The 18293-nt window shown below is 47.7% G+C and overlaps 1 protein-coding gene across 1 annotated transcript in view; it reads left to right on the top strand.

Moving 5' to 3' along the window:
- The window catches only part of Hpr1 (THO complex 1-like protein Hpr1), a 75624-nt gene that overhangs the window by 43809 nt on the left and 13522 nt on the right, over window positions 1-18293 (top strand). Inside the window, exons 10-11 of the mRNA XM_068344772.1 lie at window positions 13282-13385; window positions 15160-15309. Coding sequence (XP_068200873.1) covers window positions 13282-13385; window positions 15160-15309 — 254 coding nt within the window. The remainder of the gene's footprint in view (window positions 1-13281; window positions 13386-15159; window positions 15310-18293) is intronic.

An 18293-nucleotide genomic window follows, 5' to 3' on the forward strand; every position in this document is an offset into this window, starting at 1 on the left:
GCTTCAGGTAGAAATCAGTTTTATTCATGACTAATGTGAATTGTTGAAAAATTCGATTTCAGTGAAGTAAGTGCAAAACAGAAAATCGTAGTGATAAAGTGATAATTGCGCAAAGTGTTATCAGTGTTGCGACCGAGGGTTCGTCTGTTCGTGCCTGTCGTTCGTCTAGTCCGAGACCTCTTGCAAGCTCCCAAGCCCAGGGGAGAAGTAATGTCGTACGACTTATGGGTTCGAGAGGCCTTGATCAGCGAACAGACGTTCCCTCTATGGTTTCAGGCGTGTCATCAAGACCGCCCCTACCATAAGACGAGCGAGACGATTTTCTCCTCGTCATCCGAAGGCTTTTCGCGTAAGAAACCGTGGAGCAAGGTTTCGAGGCCCTTAAAGCGAAAGTCAGTCCCTTCAGGACAGGTCCAGCGTCCTGGTTGTAGCCATTGGGACAGCTCTGACCCTATGCAGTCATCGAAAGACTGCTCGCCGCCTAAACAAAAGCGTAACACAGGCTCCGAGAGTCTTATTGTGGGCAAGGTTTTGCAGTCACAGACGTTACCCTCGTCTCTTACCGCAACCATTCCCGTTGATCCTAAATGGGTTGTACGGCAAGACATGCAGAATAAGCTTGCCTCTCTTATGGAGGACTATTCTGCTGAGCAGGTTCACGATGATCCTCGCCGCTTAGCTGATCGAGATCCTGGCCGTCAGCCGCCCAAACGAGCCTTTGCTCGTCCTGTTGACATTGACGTTACAAAGTCACGTCAATCATGTTTTGTAGAGCCTCACTCGATGCAGTCCCGTGTTGACTCTCAGCCGCTTGTGGACGTTCAGCCGCTGCCGCTTGCTCTTGTTGACGTTCAGGACGTTCGCCAAACAGCATAGTTGACTTGTTTTGACGTTGAGCGTCAAGCACCGCAGTCAAGAGTTGTTTTGACGGCTCAGTCTAGGCAGTCAAGGCAGTCTTGAGTTGACATCGAGCGTCTTCCCGCACCTGTTGTTGTTGCTGGTCAGTCCTTTAAGCAGTTACATGACATAGCGTCCTTGACTGCTACTGTTGCTCCTTTGCGTGTGGACTCTGCTTGTCAAGCATTGCCACCACGGCAGGTCTCTCCCTTGCTTGAGACTCGGCAATTGTCGGACAAGGTTCCTTCAGATGAGGAAGTTGCTGATCCCCCTCCTACTGATATTCCCTTGAGGACTCTGTCAGACGGAGAGGAGCCTAAAGCTGCTCAGCCTTCTATGGACTTTAAATAAATCATGCTGATTTTTAAGGATCTTTGTCCGGATCTTTTTGTAACTGCTGCTCCTCGTTCGCCTAAACGTCAGAGTTTACACTAGGCCTAGCTACTTCGAAGCCGTTGTTTTATAAGCTAGTGCTCTCTCGCTCTTCTAAGAGAGCTTTACGTTTGCTAGGCGACTGGTTAATCACCAGGAGGAGTTTGGGGGAGACAGCCTTTGCTTTCCCTACTTTTAAGCTGGCTTATAGAGCGAGAGTCTGATATGACACGGGAGAAGTTCTCGGCTTGGGAGTTCCTGCCTCTGCCCAGATAGACTTCTCAAACCTCATAGACTCTCCCTGGCGCCTGGCCATGAGACGCTCCAAGATTTTATGGTCGGCTTCAGAGCTAGACCATCTCCTGTTAGGAGTTTTTTCAAGCGTTTGAAGTTTTGCTGTACAATTATGTCATGCATAAACAAGGCTATCAGGGATGGCTCCAATAATCTGACAGCCACGTTCTCTGCAGGAACAAGTCTATCAGGGATGGCTCCAATGATCTGGCAGCCATGTTCACTGCAGGAGTACGTAAGAGGCATGTGCGCTCAATGTGTTCATTGTCAAGACAAACTTCACGATGAAGTCTACCAGGCTGTCTTGACAGCGTTAATGGAAGGCGACTGGATGGTCTCTCTCGACCTTCAGGAGGCATACTTCCACATTCCTATACACCCGGATTCCTAACTGTTTCTGAGGTTTGTTTACAGGAATGTGGGGTACCAGTTTCGAGCCCTGTGCTTTGGCCTCAGTCCTGCTCCTCTCGTGTTTACGAGGCTCATGAGGAATGTGGCAAAATCCCTCCATCTATCAGGAATCCGAGCCTCCCTGTACTTGGACAACTGGCTTCTCAGAGCATCGTCCAGTCTTCGCTGTCTGCAGGATCTACATTGGACGTTGAGTCTGGCCAGGGAGTTGGGACTTTTAGTCAACCTAGAAAAGTCCCAACTGATCCCATCCCAGATTACTGTACAGTATTCTATATTTGGGGATGGATATTCGCAGTCCAGTTTTTTCGGGCTTTTCCGTCTGCCACCCGAATAGAAAAAGCCCTGCTCAAAGTCCAACTAATGCTGAAAAGAGAACGTTTGTTCAGTCAGGAGTTGGAACAGTCTCGTAGGGACTCTCTCATCCCTGGAGCAGTTTGTCTCGCTAGGGAGACTACACCTTCGGCCTCTCCAGTTCCATCTAGCCTCTCACTGGAACAAGGACAAGACGTTAGAGACGGGTTCATTCCCAGTCTCCGAACCAGTAAAGGCATGCCTGAAATGGTGGGACAGCAATATCAGTCTGAGAGAGGGACTATCCCTAGCAGTCAAGAACCCAAACCACGTGTTGTTCTCAGACGCGTCGGATTTGGGTTGGGGTGCGACCCTGGACGGTCGGGAATGCTCGGGTCTGTGGACCTCAAGTCAGAAGAGCATGCACATCAACGGCAAGGAGCTATTAGCAGTCCACTTGGCCTTGATGAAATTTGAAAGCTTTCTTCGAAACTAAGTGGTAGAGGTCAACTCAGACAACACCAGAGCTTTGGCGTACATCTCCAAGCAAGGAGGCACACACTCCCTCACGCTGTACGAGATCGCAAGGGACCTTCTCATATGGTCAAGAAATCGAGGCATCTCCCTGTTGACGATTCATCCAGGGGGACTTGAACGTCTTAGCAGACTGTCTTAGTCGGAGGGGTCAGGTGATACCCACGGAATGAACCCTCCACATGGACGTGGGCAAGAGTCTTTGGGCTACTTGGGGTCAACCCTCCATAGACCTCTTTGCCACCTCGTTGACCAAAAGGTTACCAATCCATTGCTCACCAGTCCTAGATACAGAAGCAATCCACATAGACTTGTTTCTACTGGATTGGTCTCATCTGGACTTATATGCATTCCCACCATTCAGGATAGTCAACAAGGTACTGTAGAAGTTCGCCTCTCACGAAGGGACAGGCTTGACGTTGGTTGCTACCCTCTGGCCCGCGAGAGAGTGGTTCACCGAGGTACTTCAATGGCTGGTAGACATTCCAAGAAGTCTTCCTCTAAGGGTAGATCTCTTACGTCAGCCCCACGTAAAGAATGTTCATCACAGCCTCCCCGCGCTTCGTCTGACTGCCTTCAGACTATCGAGAGAGACTCAAGAGCTCGAGGCTTTTCGAAGGAGGCAGCCAGTGCGATTGCGAGAGCTAGGAGAGCTTCTACCATCAGAGTATACCAGTCGAAGTGGGAAGTCTTTCGAGATTGGTGCAAGCCAGCATCTATGTCCTCTTCCAGTACCTCTGTAGCCCAATCGGAGATTTTCTTTTATATCTGAGAAATGTTCGCTCCCTCTCAGCTCCCACGATTAAGGGCTACAGGAGCATGTTGGTTTCGGTCTTTCGTCATAGAGGCTTAGATCTTTCCAACAATAAAGATCTCCAAGATCTCCTTAAGTCTTTCGAGACCTCTAAGGAACGTCGTTTGGCAACTCCTGGATGGAACTTAGGCGTGGTCCTAAGGTTCCTCATGTCAGACAGGTTTGAGCCATTACATTCAGCCTCCCTGAAGGATCTCACCCTCAAGACGCTTTTCCTAGTGTGCTTGGCTTCGGCTAAAAGGGTCAGTGAAATTCATGCCTTCAGTAAGAACATCGGCTTTTCTACAGAAAAAGCCAAATGTTCACTTCAACTTGGTTTCCTGGCCAAAAATGAACTGCCTTCTCGTCCTTGGCCTAAGTCTCTTGATATACCTTGCCTGTCAGAGATCGTAGGCAACGAACTTGAAAGAGTGCTGTTGTCCAGTTAGAGCTCTTAAGTTCTACTTAGCTCGTACTAAGTCCTTACGAGGTGGATCTGAGGCATTATGGTGCTCAGTTAAGAAACCATCATTGCCTATGTCAAAGAATGCTTTGTCATATTTTATCAGACTTTTAATACGAGAGGCTCATTCTCACTTGAATGAAAAAGACCGATGCTTGCTTAAGGTTAAGACGCACGAAATAAGAGCTATAGCAACTTCCGTGGCCTTTAAGCAAAATAAATCTCTGCAAAGTATTATGGACGCGACCGTTTGGAGAAGCAAGTCGGTATTCGCGTCATTTTACTTAAAAGATGTCCAGACTCTTTACGAGGACTGCTACACACTGGGTCCATTCGTTACAGCGAATGCAGTAGTGGGTTAGGGTTCTACCACTACATTCCCTTAATTCCAATATCCTTTTAATCTGCTCTTGAAATGTTTTTTAATTGGGTTGTACGGAAGGCTAAGAAGCCTTTCGCAGCCTTTTTTGATTTGGCGGGTGGTCAAATGTCATTTCTTGAGAGCGCCCAGATTAGGGGTTTGATGAGGTCCTGTTGTATGGGTTGCAGCCCTTGATACTTCAGCTCCTGGGAGTCTTTCAGCATCCTAAGAGGATCGCTGGGCTTCGTGAGGAAGACAGACTAATAAGGCAGAGTAATCGTCTAAGTCAACTTCCTTACCAGGTACCTTTATATATTTGGGTTTTGTTATGATATAACTGTCAAAAACTCTAAGCATATACGCTGTAAACTTAATTAACTCTGGTCTCTACCCACCACCATGGGTGTGAATCAGCTATTATATATTCACCGGCTAAGTTAAATATTTAAAAATGATATTTTAATTATAAAATAAATTTTTGAATATACTTACCCGGTGAATATATAAATTAAAAGCCCCCCCTTCCTCCCCGATAGAGACCCAGCGGGATGAGAAAAATTGGGTCTGTTTACATGTATATGCGGTATCTGGCCGATAGTTGGCGCTAGTGGGCACACCCGCAACCTTCATAGCGATCGCTCGCGAGTTTTTGTGTTTTTTCTGTCGAGCCGCCGGAGGCTCAGCTATTATATATTCACCGGGTAAGTATATTCAAAAATTTATTTTATAATTAAAATATCATATTTAGCAACTTACTTTTAAATTTCATAGAGTACCTAAAATTTGCAAAAGTTAAGCATCATTTCAAAGTATAATTCTCGAGTTAATTTAGGATCAGGTATATTTTTTTTTTTTTAATATAACCTTTGTGTCACACTTACTTTAATCTACCTTCAGGTTGTATGGGATATCTAGTAACCAATCTTTTAGTTTTCCTTAGTTGAATAAATAAATCATTTACTTTTACAATTAACCATCCAGTATGTAGATAAATCCATATTCGTCGGCGCCCATTCGTGTCCGAGTATTGGGTTCTGTCGTTAGCCATCAGCCTCCTGTCTGTGGGGTGGGTGCTTATGCCTGATGTGGCTGTTAAGTCCTAGTCTGTGGTGGAAGAGTCGCGGACAGTGTTCACAAGGGAGGGTAGGTGGTGGGCGGGGCTGTTCTAATCGTTCTCTCCTTCTTCTCCTCCTAGCCTCCTCATTTTGTCTCCTCCTCTCCTCGAAGTCCACGGTGCCATGGTGTACTGTACTCCTCCAGGTTTTCCTGTCCCTGGCTGTTTCTTCCCATGAGGAAGGATCGATGTCAGTCAGAGCCAGGGTGCGCTTTAGTTGATCTTTATAGCGCATTTTCGGGGCTCCTCGTGGTCTGGTGCCCTGGGTCAGTTCTCCGTAGAATATTTTCTTTGGGAGCCTAGATGGATCCATCCTATGCACGTGTCCTAGCCAGCGGAGGCGGTGGTGGATGATGGTGGCCTCCACGCTGGTCAGCGAGTCACGTTCTAAGACTTCAATGTTGGTGGTGTGGCTCTCCCAGGGGATTTTCAAGATCTGCCTCAGTTTCATTTGTTGGAAGCGTTCTAGGATTTTAATATCGTTGCTATATAGCGTCCATGTTTCACATGCATACAGGAGCGTGGAGAGGACTACTGCCCTGAACACCATTATTTTGGTAGTCATTGTCAGTGCGTGGTTGTTAAATACGCGGCAGTTGAGTCGGCCAAAGGCGGAGTGGGCTGCCCTGATCCTGTTCTCCACGTCCTTTTTGCTTGTGGGAGCTGATGTTAGGATGCTCCCTAGGTAGGAGAACTGGTCCACCTGTTCTAACGGTTGGTCATTCACTATGGTATTGAAGTTGGGGAGCATCAGTCCTGGTGGATGTTGGACGAGGGTCTTGGTTTTGTCTGAGTTGACTTGCATCCCAAAACGTTCGTAGGCAGAGTTGTATGCATCAGCTAACGACTGCAGGTCCTCTGCCGTCTGACCTGGGGTGGCATTGTCGTCAGCATACTGCAGTTCTCGCACTGCACACAAGGTGGTCTTGGTTCTGGCGCGGAGTCTAGCGAGGTTGAAAGCGCCTCCATCCATGCGGAAACGTAGGTCGACTGAGGGTGTGTCTGGGGGAATCTCGTTGAGCATTGCTGCGGTGTATAGCGAGAAACACGTCGGGGCCAGAACACAGCCCTGCTTCAGGCCGCCGTTGATGGGGAATGGGTCTGAAAGAGAGTTCTGGTGGCAGACTCTCCCAACCATTCCGTCATGGAGGGCACGCACCAGCTTGACAAAATCGGGTGGGCAGCCATATCTTTTGAGGACAGCCCACATGGCAGGTCGAGGTACTTTGTCGAAGGCCTTTTTCAAATCCCAGAAGATGAACATTATGGGCTGTTGTTGTTCGAGGCTCTTCTCTTGTAGTTGTCGTGCACAGAAGATCATGTCTATGGTCCTGCGGGAAGGTCGAAAGCCGCACTGGGACTCTGGCATTACGTCTTCTGCGAGAATAAGGAGGCGGTCAAGGAGAATCCGAGCGAAAATCTTACTCGCGATGCTTAGTAGTGATATTCCCTGGTAGTTGTTACAGTTCTCCCTGTCTCCCTTCTTGAAGATGGTAATGATGTTTGCATCGCGGAAGTCACTGGGGGGGGGTCTTGGTCTCCCATATTTTCAGTATAAGGAGCATCAAACGGTTCCTCAAGCCGGGACCACCGTGAGTGAGGAGCTCCAACGGGATGTTGTCTGGCCCTGGGGCTTTGCCGGGCTTCATGCGCTGCAGGGCCTTGTTGAAGTCATGGATGGAGGATGGTAGTGCCATCTAGTGACGGACGGGATGCTGCGGGGTCATTCGCAGGAGATCGTCTGGGGTGTCTGCTTGGTCATTGAGGAGGTTCTCAAAGTGAGACCTCCATCTGGCCAGGATGCCCTCGCTGTCGGTGATGGTCGTGGCCCCATCCGCGTCCTTCAGGCTGCCCACTGATGACCGTGTGGGACCGAATATTTCTTTTGTTGCTGCATAGAAGCTGCGCAGGTCACGTTGGTCAGCGAAACTGTATTTCTGCAGCTTTTCTTTGCCACCAGGTGTTCTGGGCTTCACGGATACCTCTTTGGCAACCAGCTTCAGCTACCTTGTGAGCACATTTGTTAGCTGCTGTTGGTTGATTTTCCACAGTCAGGCGTGCTTGTCGTTTGGTTTCAATGAGAAGAGAGATGGTAGCATCATTCTCATCAAACCAATCCCGCCGTTTCTTGGTGGTGTAGCCTAGTGTTTCCTCCGCGGCACGGGCCATGGCGTTTCTGAGGGTGGTCCAGTGGTGCTCGACAGTGGCCTGACCCACAGGGTCTGCGAGGTATTGTTCGCAGGCCTCCTTGTAGTTCTGTGCCACCTGTGGGTTGCGGAGCTTACTACAATCAAAGCGTTGGTGTGGTACGCTGTCAGGTGCCCTTCTGGGTGGTCGTAGGGTCGTCACGGAGAGTCGGGAGATGAGGAGTCTGTGGTCCGTCCAGCAGTCGTCCGCTCCGGGCATGGATCGGGTGATGCGGACGTCTCCTCGGTCTCTGGCTCTGGTCAGGACGTAGTCCAGGGTGTGCCAGTGTTTAGACCGTGGGTGTCTCCATGTGGTCTTTTGTCGCTTTGGTAACTGGAAGATGGTGTTGGTTACCACAAGTTGGTGTTCTGCACACAGACCCAGTAGGAGTTGGCCATTTGCGTTGCAATTTCCAATGCCATGGCGGCCGATGATTCCCTCCCACAGGCGATGGTCTTTGCCTACTCGGGCATTAAAGTCGCCAAGCACAACGAGCTTGTCATTGGCGGGCACTGCATGGATGGTGCGGTCGAGCTGGGTGTAGAAGGCAGCTTTGTTATCATCGGTTGAGGTCATAGTCGGGGCGTAGACAGAGATCAGGGTGAGATGTCTGTCCCGCGTGATGGGGATGCGGACAGTCATCAGGCGCTCACTGATGGTCTTGGGAGCGAGGTTGTGCTGCTGCACCAGCTGGGAACGGATGGCGAAGCCGACACCGTGGATGCGAGGGTCCTCTAGGGCCTTGCCTTTCCAGAAGATGGTGTAGCCTGTTCCAGCTTCCCTGATGTTGCCCTCTTCGGGTAGTCTGGTCTCGCTAAGAGCCGCCACATCAACATTGAAGCGGGCTAGCTCCTTGCAGACGAGGGCTGTACGTCGTTCCGTGTGGTTGGTGTTCGTCACGTCTTGGAGGGTGCGGATGTTCCACGCACCTAAGGTTAATATTTTTTTCTTGTTATTTCGACCGCATTAGTGGGATGTCCGCCAGCCGCGGTGAGCTGACCAGACGGGTTTGCCGTGTCCGATGTTTACCCCACCTTTTCCAGGGGCCTCCCCATGTGGGGTGGGCTGCGGTGTCCTCAATAGGCCAGCCCAGTCACGGGTCCAGCTGCCGAACTCTGGTGTCACGGCACCGTCACCAGAGAGCGACTGAATCTTAGACTCGCCGCCTGAGTGCAGTCGTGGGCTAAGGGCTTCCAGCTATCCAGGCCTGCCCCCTTCACCCACGGTGCTGTCGCCTCAGGACTTGCTGGTGGTGATGATGATGATGATGGTGAGAAAGAGATGAAGAAGGGTGGAGGAAACGACAGAATGCCAGTAGCTAGGTATATTGTTTCGGGTGGTCGTGGCTTTGCAACGGCCACGCACACACACTTGGCCCACATCATTTTCACCATATTATTCATGTCTTTGCTACAGGTTGAATATCCTTTATCTGAAATAAAAAAGATTTTGAAATGACAAATTGTTCCAACACAGACTTACCTCGAAACACTTTCTTAGGAGTTACCTGGAACCTCCTCTCAAATGACCAGAGTTTTGTGTAGTTTACCCTTGTGTTCCGTCACATGACCTCTCCTATCCTTGGACAGCATGATATTACTTTAGCTTTAGGAGTTTCCGCAGTAATAGCTTCATTTCCTTAACTTACATTTAAAACAAGGCAACTGAATGTCTGCAAAAATATCTTGAATTCTACACAAATACAAACTTCGTCCTTTAATCAGAGTATGGTTCAAGAAGCTGGAAACTTGGCTGTTGAAAATTATAATGAGGTGTTGGTAGTTACTGGCAGATGCGATGCAGGGAACTCCTGTCCTCATGCCGGCTTATGGTGTAGCCACTTAAACTTGAACAGCCTAGTTTTACAGACGTACTTTCAGTGTGGCAGAACTTTGCTTTCTAAATTTTTTGCTTTTCCCTTTTAGTTTGCTGATATTTTGAAAGAATGGAGAAACCATGTGTAGGCACACAATTCTGCCCTGACGTTCCCTGTTGTTGATGTGCAACATTTATGAATAGGAGCTCAGTGGGCCCCCATTCATTGTGCCCTTCTTGCAAGGACCACGACTGCAATGAATGTAAAGTGTGACCGTCTTCAAAGTCGCTTGGGTATGGCAAGAGAAAGAAAAAGAAGGGCAAGCGGGATAATGTTCCTTCAGGGTCTTCCTCAAAGTAGTAGAGTTCTGCAAGGTCTCTATCTCCTGTCTTTGGTAATCAGGCTTCAGAACCCTCTCTGGCTAAGGTATGGAGGACATAACCGGGAATTAACATTAGGACAAGCTCTGACGGGCTTCCCCCTTTTCAGATGGTGACCTAGCGAAGGACAATGCCCTTATAACTTTCGTTCCTTAGTGTTGGAGGACATCCTGTCAGCGGATAAGCTCATGCTAGCCTTAGCAACTTCTAACCCTAGAGCTTCCTCTAATGCCACGTCTTCTGGATCACCTGCAGAGGAGAAGGCCATCCAGACTCGGTTCTTTGCCCAGAAAGAACCCCAGAACAGCATACCGACAGACTTGATTTCCTACCCCCTGGGAGTGAGGAATCGTCAGATTCAACCAACCCTTCAGCACCAGATTCAAGGCCCGCTCCAGGAGTAAAACCGTAACCCAATGACGGAATCGATTTTCCTGAAGGGCCTAACCTAAATGAAGCAAATTAATAGCTTGCGAGAGGCAACTAGAATGCCTGTTAAAGGAGGAAAGACGTTAATAGACAGTCTTCAAAATCCCACATGGATCAAGACCCTCCTTGAAACTTCTATGGTCAGAACTGGCCAAGGAAGTATTGGACAGAGCTAACAACCAGGTCTCTGGACAAAATAATTCACCCCATACCAGCAGGTCAAATAGGATCCTGCTGCCTGCTCTCTCGTGACATCAAAGATTTTATAATCACGGAGAGGCTATCTCATCTCCTCTCCCAGTTGACCCAACACTCACAACATTGACTCTATGTTCTTTGATTGAAAGAATGTGAGTGCAGACGACAACCCTTTCTGCCTCCAAGTCAGCGAACATGGAAGCTACAGTAATGGCTATCCTTCAAGCAACCTTTGGTTGGACCACTGGTCTGGAACAGTGGCTTACTTAGTTTCTTTCCAGGATCTATTGCATCCTAAGATCAAGAAGAAATTTACTGACCTTGCATTGTCAGGTGAAGACTGCCACCTTCTTAGCCCACCAGTGAGTGAGTGAACCAGTGGACCAATGGAGTGTTGAAAAGAAGGGTGCTGTAGCTGCCAAATTTGCCAGGCAATTAGGGGCAAGGGAAGCTTTGGCACTAAGAAATGTCCCAACTGTTAAGGGTCGAGTCTTTTTCCTCTGGAGAAAGTTGAAGGTACAGTAAATATATGGAGAAAAAAAAAGCCAGTTGTCCCTTTTCCACCTAGCCATCTCTTTTAAGAAATCTAGTACTTCAAGGCTGGATTTATAAGAACAGTTTTGACCCCACTGGAATCAGCCCTGAAAAAGACTAATGACCCCTAAGTCTGTCTTAGTCTTCTACTCCAGTACCATCCTCAGACAAAAAATCCAAGGTTCTTAGCCTCATTCGACCCTGTTTTAGCCATAAGTGGGGGATGGCTGCCGAGCCAATGCGCAAGGTGAAAGGTACCACTGGGGAGAGGTTGGAACTGTAAGCGTCCTTTTGCTATGGATATCTCCTCCCATTCATTTGCTTTCATCCTCCCCTCACTTTGATACCAATGATGTCATCCTCATACGGTCGGATCGTAGAGAAGCACCTCATCTTACTATCAGAAGTGGAAAAGATGCAGGACAGGGTCTTGCTACAACTTGTACAGGATGGATCTCCAGGCCTCTGCAGTCACCTGTTCTTTAAAAGTCACCTGGGTGCTGGAGACTGCCCATGGACCTCTGAGCTTTGAATGAGTACTAGAAACTCTGCTCAACATGGAGATGGCAAGCACCATATGATCTGCCAAGCCATCAGAAAGAATGACTGCATGCTCTCGTTAGATCTAATATAGGCATACAGTACCAGTTATCTGTTTTGAAGGAAGTTCCTCCACTTCATCCTCAGATGGGAGGAGGTCTATCAGTTTTAAAATCCTCTGCTGGGCTTAAAGGGCTTATTCTAGTTTTTGCTTGGCCTCATGCCAAAGGAATTCATCTGCTTTGATACCTCAACGACTGAACTGGCTGACCCTGTCTTCAGCACGGAAGCCACTCTTTCATTAGCGAGAAAATCTCTTTTTGTCACAAGCGCTATTATTATTATTATTATTAATATTACTTTCTAAGCTACAACCCTAGTTGGAAAACCAGGATGCTATAAGCCCAAGGGCTTCAACAACAAAAATAGCCCATTGAGAAAGGAAATAAGCTGTATAGGCTATAAGAAGTAATGAATAATATAAAATATCTTGAGATCAGTAACAACATTAAAATAGATCCATCATATATAAGCAAAGAGAGAATAGTGTCCCTGAGTGTACCCTCAAGCAAGAGAACTTTAACCCAAGACAGTGGAAGACCATGGTACAAAGGCTATGGAACTACCCAAGACTAGAATACAAACGTTTGATTTTGGAGTGTCCTTCTTTAGAAGAGCTGCTTACCATAGCTAAAGTCTCTTCTGCCATTACCAAGAGAAAAGTAGCTACTGAACAATTGAGCGAAGCATTTTTGGTTATCTTAGTGTTGACAGGTGTATGAGGACATAGGGGAATGTGTAAAGAATAGGCCAGACTATTCAATGTATGTGTAGGTAAAGGAAAAATGAGCTGTAACCAAAGAGGGATCCAATGTATTATTGTCTTGCCAGTCAAAGGAGCAAATAACACTACCAGGGGTATTTCAACGGGTGGCTGAGATACTATTTAATTTAATGTAGCAGTTGTTTCTCCCATCCTCCTGACAAAGGGGGGGATGGATATATATGTAAACCAACACTATTTTAGCCTTACATTCTGTCGGCGGTATCCCAGTAAGGATTCAGGCTCCTCCATTGACTGTGCCTTACGGCAAAATATTAAACTTATCACCTGAACTCTTAGGTTAATAAATGTGGTGTGGATTGGAGTCAGCACTCGTGCCCATCTTTAGGTCCTAGTGCATCAACATCCTTGGATTTTATGCCAGCCAGTTTGGCCATAGGAATTTCCTCCCTCCAAAGGATAAGGCTCCTATAAAAGGACAAAGGTTTACATTTGTATAATAATTTGTATTTTTCCTAGCATACAAACCTGAGTCCTTTAGTGTAAGTCCCACCTCATCGACCCTACAATTCCTAGGCAAAGGTCAAAGTGGCTACTTGGTTGAACAGCAGAGGCACTGGCCTTCCCTACTATAGCTACTGACACCTCGTCATAATTTTTGATAGCTGAGTTTCCAGCTTCATTAAAGTCATACTCCTATGAAAGGACTCAAGTTTGTATATTTTGAAAAATTACATGTTATTTTAAAAATTGGTGATGTTTATCAACAAATTTTGGTCATCTAATGTCCTACACCATAGTCATTGTGATTATTATCCTAATTTTTAATTTTCTATTCTTGGTGAATGCTTCATAATCTTTTTTTTTTTTGTCTCCACAGAAAGATGATTGGGATTCAAAGTCAGCTATGAAAAAAAGAGGAAAGAAGAGGCTTGGCGAAATTGTCAGAGAAGCAGATTCTAAGAAAAAATTTTCAATGGGAAAGTGAGTATGCACTTTAATGTTTGTACCTCTGTAATTATAGTGTATTTGAAATATTCTATAGCATAGATTATGTGTGTTATGAAGGCTATGAAGCATGAAGTAGGAGTTGGTGAATGGTGAAGTATTGATTTAAAAGCTCAAGTTAGAGACGACTGGCGAAATCTAACGGAGTCCCTTTATGTCATTAGGCGTAAGAGGAGATAATGGTGATGATAGATTGTGTAATTTTCATTTTGGTGACAATTGCAGCTGTGCATTTTAAGAAGTTACTTCAGTTATTTCCGTTTTTTTTTTTTTTGCTTGTTTCCTTGCACTACAGTCCCTTGTTATAAAGTCTACAGTTTTTTGTAAAATAATTTCAATTTTCATTAACCTGTGGAGGGATTAGAAATGCCTGTGGATGGATGAGCTTAGATTGAAGTCTTTCTCCAGTTTTCCCATTCTTCAAGTATTTTTTAGTATTAATTTCCAATTTGGTATCTTAATCTTGTTTACTCCACTTGCGACGGCTGATCATGCCCTGGTTTTGCTAATCATTAAAATTGAACAGCCTGTCCCTAATGTGTCATACTCTTGTAAGATAAACAGTATATAAAATTTCAAGCAGTTTCCAATAGCATTTTGAGTGGTCTTTGGTATTTGAATTATCACAATTGTATTTAGTAGTTGGCCATGTTCTCTTAGATTAAGATCTGGTCAATGTAAGTGATAGGCATATTCCTTGTGTGTTAAAATACCAAATCAATGACAAATCATATTTTGGTGATGATTGTAGAAACAGTAGGCTTATCATCTTTTGTAAAGGAAGAGATCAGATTTGACCTTGAATAACTACTGTATACTCAGCTAAGATCTGTTTAAAGGTTTAAAGGTTGCTCATGAATGGCAGAGGCAAGGGACAGTGACATTGCCCTACCAATCAGGACAATGCCCTAGAGACTGACCATATATTATATGATCAGTGCCCAAGCCTCCTCTCCACCCAAGCTAGGACCAGGGAAGGCCAGGCAGTGGCTACAGATGACTCGGCAGATAGACCTATAGGCTCCCCCAAACTCCCCAACCTTAGCTCGCAAGGATGGTAAGGTTGCAGACACTAATGGCACTAACGAGTCTGAGCGGGACTCGAACCCCCGACTGGCAAACACCAGGCAGAGACGTTACCAATCAGGCCACAGCAACCCTTTATACTTCAACTGAAAAGGAATACAATTTGACCATGAAATACAATAAACACGTTATGGTACAATTCAATAACTTAGATGGTGGTCTACTCTTAAATCTTCCCCCTTTTGGTGTAAAATCAACAGTCCATTCTTTGCTTAAGTCAGATATCTCGGTCAATCAGTGTCCAAATAAAAAAGCAACCCTTTCGTCTAATGTGTCTGACAGTAAGATGAGCAATGAGAAACTTGATCTTCCTCATTCCTGTTTTCCTCAAGGTAACAATCTTTTCACCAGAATAAACTTCAAACAAGGGTCCAGGAACACTATTACCTTTGGAACACTAGTCATAATAAGTTTAGGTTTTATGAGGTAATCACCTTCAGCAGTTCTTTGCTTCCCTTTTCTTTGAAAAATGTGGAGGCAATAAAACGTTTGAAAGAGTTGTGTAGTTAACCAAATTAGTTATTATTTCAGAATTTTTCATTAGTATGTATTAATGATGATACCCTTTCCCAGTGTTTGTTTTAAACCCACCTCTAATTCTGTTATATTTACTGCAAATATTGTAATACAAAGAATGTAAACTAAATATCAATTGTTATTACAGTGCAGAGATGACTCGTTTATGGAATTTGCACCAAAATAACTTGGAAGCATGTAAATTACCAGAGAGGGACTTTGTACCAGCACTGGAAACCTACTTCAATCCTGCTATCGAACAACTCGGAGGGAAATCGGATACAAAGGAACAAGATAAGTATGTATTTTTTACTTGTATATTGCTGTTGTGATTTTCAAGAAAAGTTATTTGTTCTCTTCATATGTAACAGTCTTCATTACAGTAATATTAAGAGCTCACATTTAAGATATGCTTGTAATTTTATTAAAGTTACACACCTGCTTGATGCTCTAGTTGTGTGTTGTCGTTAGTTTCTGAACAGTGGATTGTTGGTTTCTTTATAAAGCGAGGATACTTTTACTTTATAAAACTAAGTTGGACAAGAAAGACCCCTTGTGTCTTTAAATAGAACATAGAACCTTTGTAAAGTCCTAATTACAGTGGAAGTAATAACTCAGTTAATTTTAGTTTGTTCCGACACAAATACTCACCGAGAACTACTTTTCTGTGGAGTCACTTGGTGACCTCTCAATCTCGACCAAGGTTTTCCCGCCGTTACCCCCCTACCCCGCTCTATATAGGTTTTACCCCCGCCGCCAGAGGATGCGCCCTGAGAGCAGGATTAGGGCAGGTCACTGCCTCTCTGGGTCAGCATCGCCATTAAGTTCTTGGTCGTGAGATGTGAAACATCTCACTCTCTCGCTCTCTCGATCCTTTGGCGCGTTTGTGATTCCACGTGTTACCAGTGTGGGGACTTGTGTTTTTCTTGCGTAGTGCGTTATTCGCAAGTGTTTCAGTGCGTTCCCCCTGCGTTATCCCTGTGTGCTTATAACTCGCTAGTGTTGGCCCTTCGTGTGCGAACGATGGAGCATGTGCGTCGTTGCCCTGGTCCCAGAGCCGGAAAGTCGTGTGGGGCTTTCCTCTCTAAGCCAGAAGTGGACCCTCATTCCCTTTGTTCCACGTGCAGGGGAAAAGTTTGCTCCACCGCGGACACGTGTCCGGAGTGCGTAAGCTGGGACGATATACAGTGGGTACGGTACAGTACCAAAAAGAAGAAGTTGTCTAAGCGTTCCCCCAGAAAAGTGAGTGGCGTTTCTTCTTTACCGTCGGTCAGTGATCGGTCCGACGAAGCCTCGGCTTCTCCGTCTCCTTCGCAGAGGAGAGGGCAGCCAGCCCCCAGTGTTGTGATTAGCCATAGCGTTCTTCCCGGTGAACCCAGTGTGAGGGAAGAACCAAGGGCAGGCCCCTCTAGAGATAACGGAGGGTCCGGTAGTGCTTCGGGTGAATCAGGCCACGTGGCAGGGGACCACGCGTCCTCAGAAGACCCCGTATGGGGCAGTGTCGTTATTTCAGAGTCCCCACCGCCCTCGTGGGCCGGTGCGTCGAGCTCTCCCCCGCCAGAGGACAGCCACGCTAGAGTTCGCCGCCCGAGTAGCGATGCTTTCGGGTGGAAGCTGCCGAAAACACCGGGGAGGTCACCGCTAAGAATGGCCGTGACCCTGGACCCCTGGCCCCCTGGCATGGATAGAGTAGACTCAGTGCCGACGATCTCCACAGCGGTCCCCGAAGACTTCCTCCAACATCCAGTCTCGGACGTCCGACGGCGAAGAGCTTCCCCCACGCATCACGCGGGCAGCCGTTACGCGAGGAACGTGGCGCCCTCAGACTCGTCAGAGGTGGATTCATCCTCCGGGGGAGAAGTCAGGGAGAAACGGCACCGGAAGAGAGAGCGGTCCGAAAGCGATCGTTCCCGCTCCAGGTCAAGGTCGCGACAGCAGGAAGCGCCCCCGCTCTCACTCCCGTAAGTATAGGAGAGATGCCTCTCCCGGCGGCGAATGGGTCTACGTCCCTTCAGGAGAGTCCAGAGGCTCCACTCTCCAGACTCTCGGTCCAGTGAACGAGCCTCTAGGCTGCCGCTCCCTACGCACAGCCTAGAACCGCTCGACCTGCCACGCAGGAAGGACCTCGCTCATAAGCATAAGTCCTCGAGGCCTCCGGTTCACCCCGCCCAGCGGGGGGAAACGCGCTTCCTTGAAGGCAGCCTGACCGAACCAGCCCAGCTGGTGCGGTCATCGAGCAAGAAGGACCGGTTCCCGTTGTCGGGTCAGCCCACCGGGACCGTGTCCTCGGCTTCCAGAGCCTTGGGGCAGCCGAGGGCCCTCCCTGAGCCGGTGGCACCCGCCTTACGGCGAGATCCACCCTCTTACGGAGCGCCCTACGGTTACGGGTCGACCTCCCTGGACCCAAGAGGAGGACGCCCGGTCTACCGTCCAAGCAACCCTGCACCCCCACGCCAGGCCGAGGCCTCGGCCGACAGAGGCGAGGCTCCCCCGTCGGAGGACTCCGCGTACAGAAGGGTGGTAGGTCTCATCAGGAGGCTCCATGGGATCGCAGAACCCTCGACTCCTAAGGTGAATTCCTGGAGGTCAAGCCTCCGGAGATTCACTCACCACGACGCCCTTCCGAAGTCCTCCCTGGCCCTTCCTCTTGCCCCAGACCTAGTACTGGGAACAAGAGTACATAGATAACTTGGTGGCCAGCAATGCGGAGGCCCCCAAGTCCCAGAGTGTCTCCAAACTACTGTAGGGTCTCAAGACGCAAGGGAAGGTGTATATTCCTGAAGGGCGGCGCCCAGGCCCCTGTAAAGTGGACCCGGCCTTAGACATCCTGGGACAAGGCGGCTCGGACGAAAGGGCCTCTTCAGCCCCTGTTTCCTTCTCGCCCACGGAAGCCGCCATGATGGAGGAGATGTCAAGGGACCTGGTGAACGTCTCCTCATGGCTGGACTGGTGGGCCTCCACGTTGGTGAACGTGCAAGCCTCCATAGACCCCGAAGATCCAGAGCAACAGAGTCTCCTGACAGACCTTCTCACCTCCGGGGGGAAAACCCTCAAGTTTCTGGCTTACCAAGCACTCGCCTTGACGGCCAACTGGGTGCTTAGGAAACGTGACACAGTGCTCTCTAAGTTGTCAAGGAGGATCCCGGACAGGGAAGCCCGAGTTGTGCGTAGCCTACCCTTAGGGGGTGAGTCTCTGTTCCCTTTGAAGGAACTGGAAGTTCTAATGGAGAAGGTGTCCAAGAGGAGAGAGACCAACGTCCCCAGACAAACATCTTCCAGAAG

Source organism: Palaemon carinicauda, chromosome 21 (genome assembly GCF_036898095.1).
Source record: "Palaemon carinicauda isolate YSFRI2023 chromosome 21, ASM3689809v2, whole genome shotgun sequence".
Classification (NCBI taxonomy): domain Eukaryota; kingdom Metazoa; phylum Arthropoda; class Malacostraca; order Decapoda; family Palaemonidae; genus Palaemon; species Palaemon carinicauda.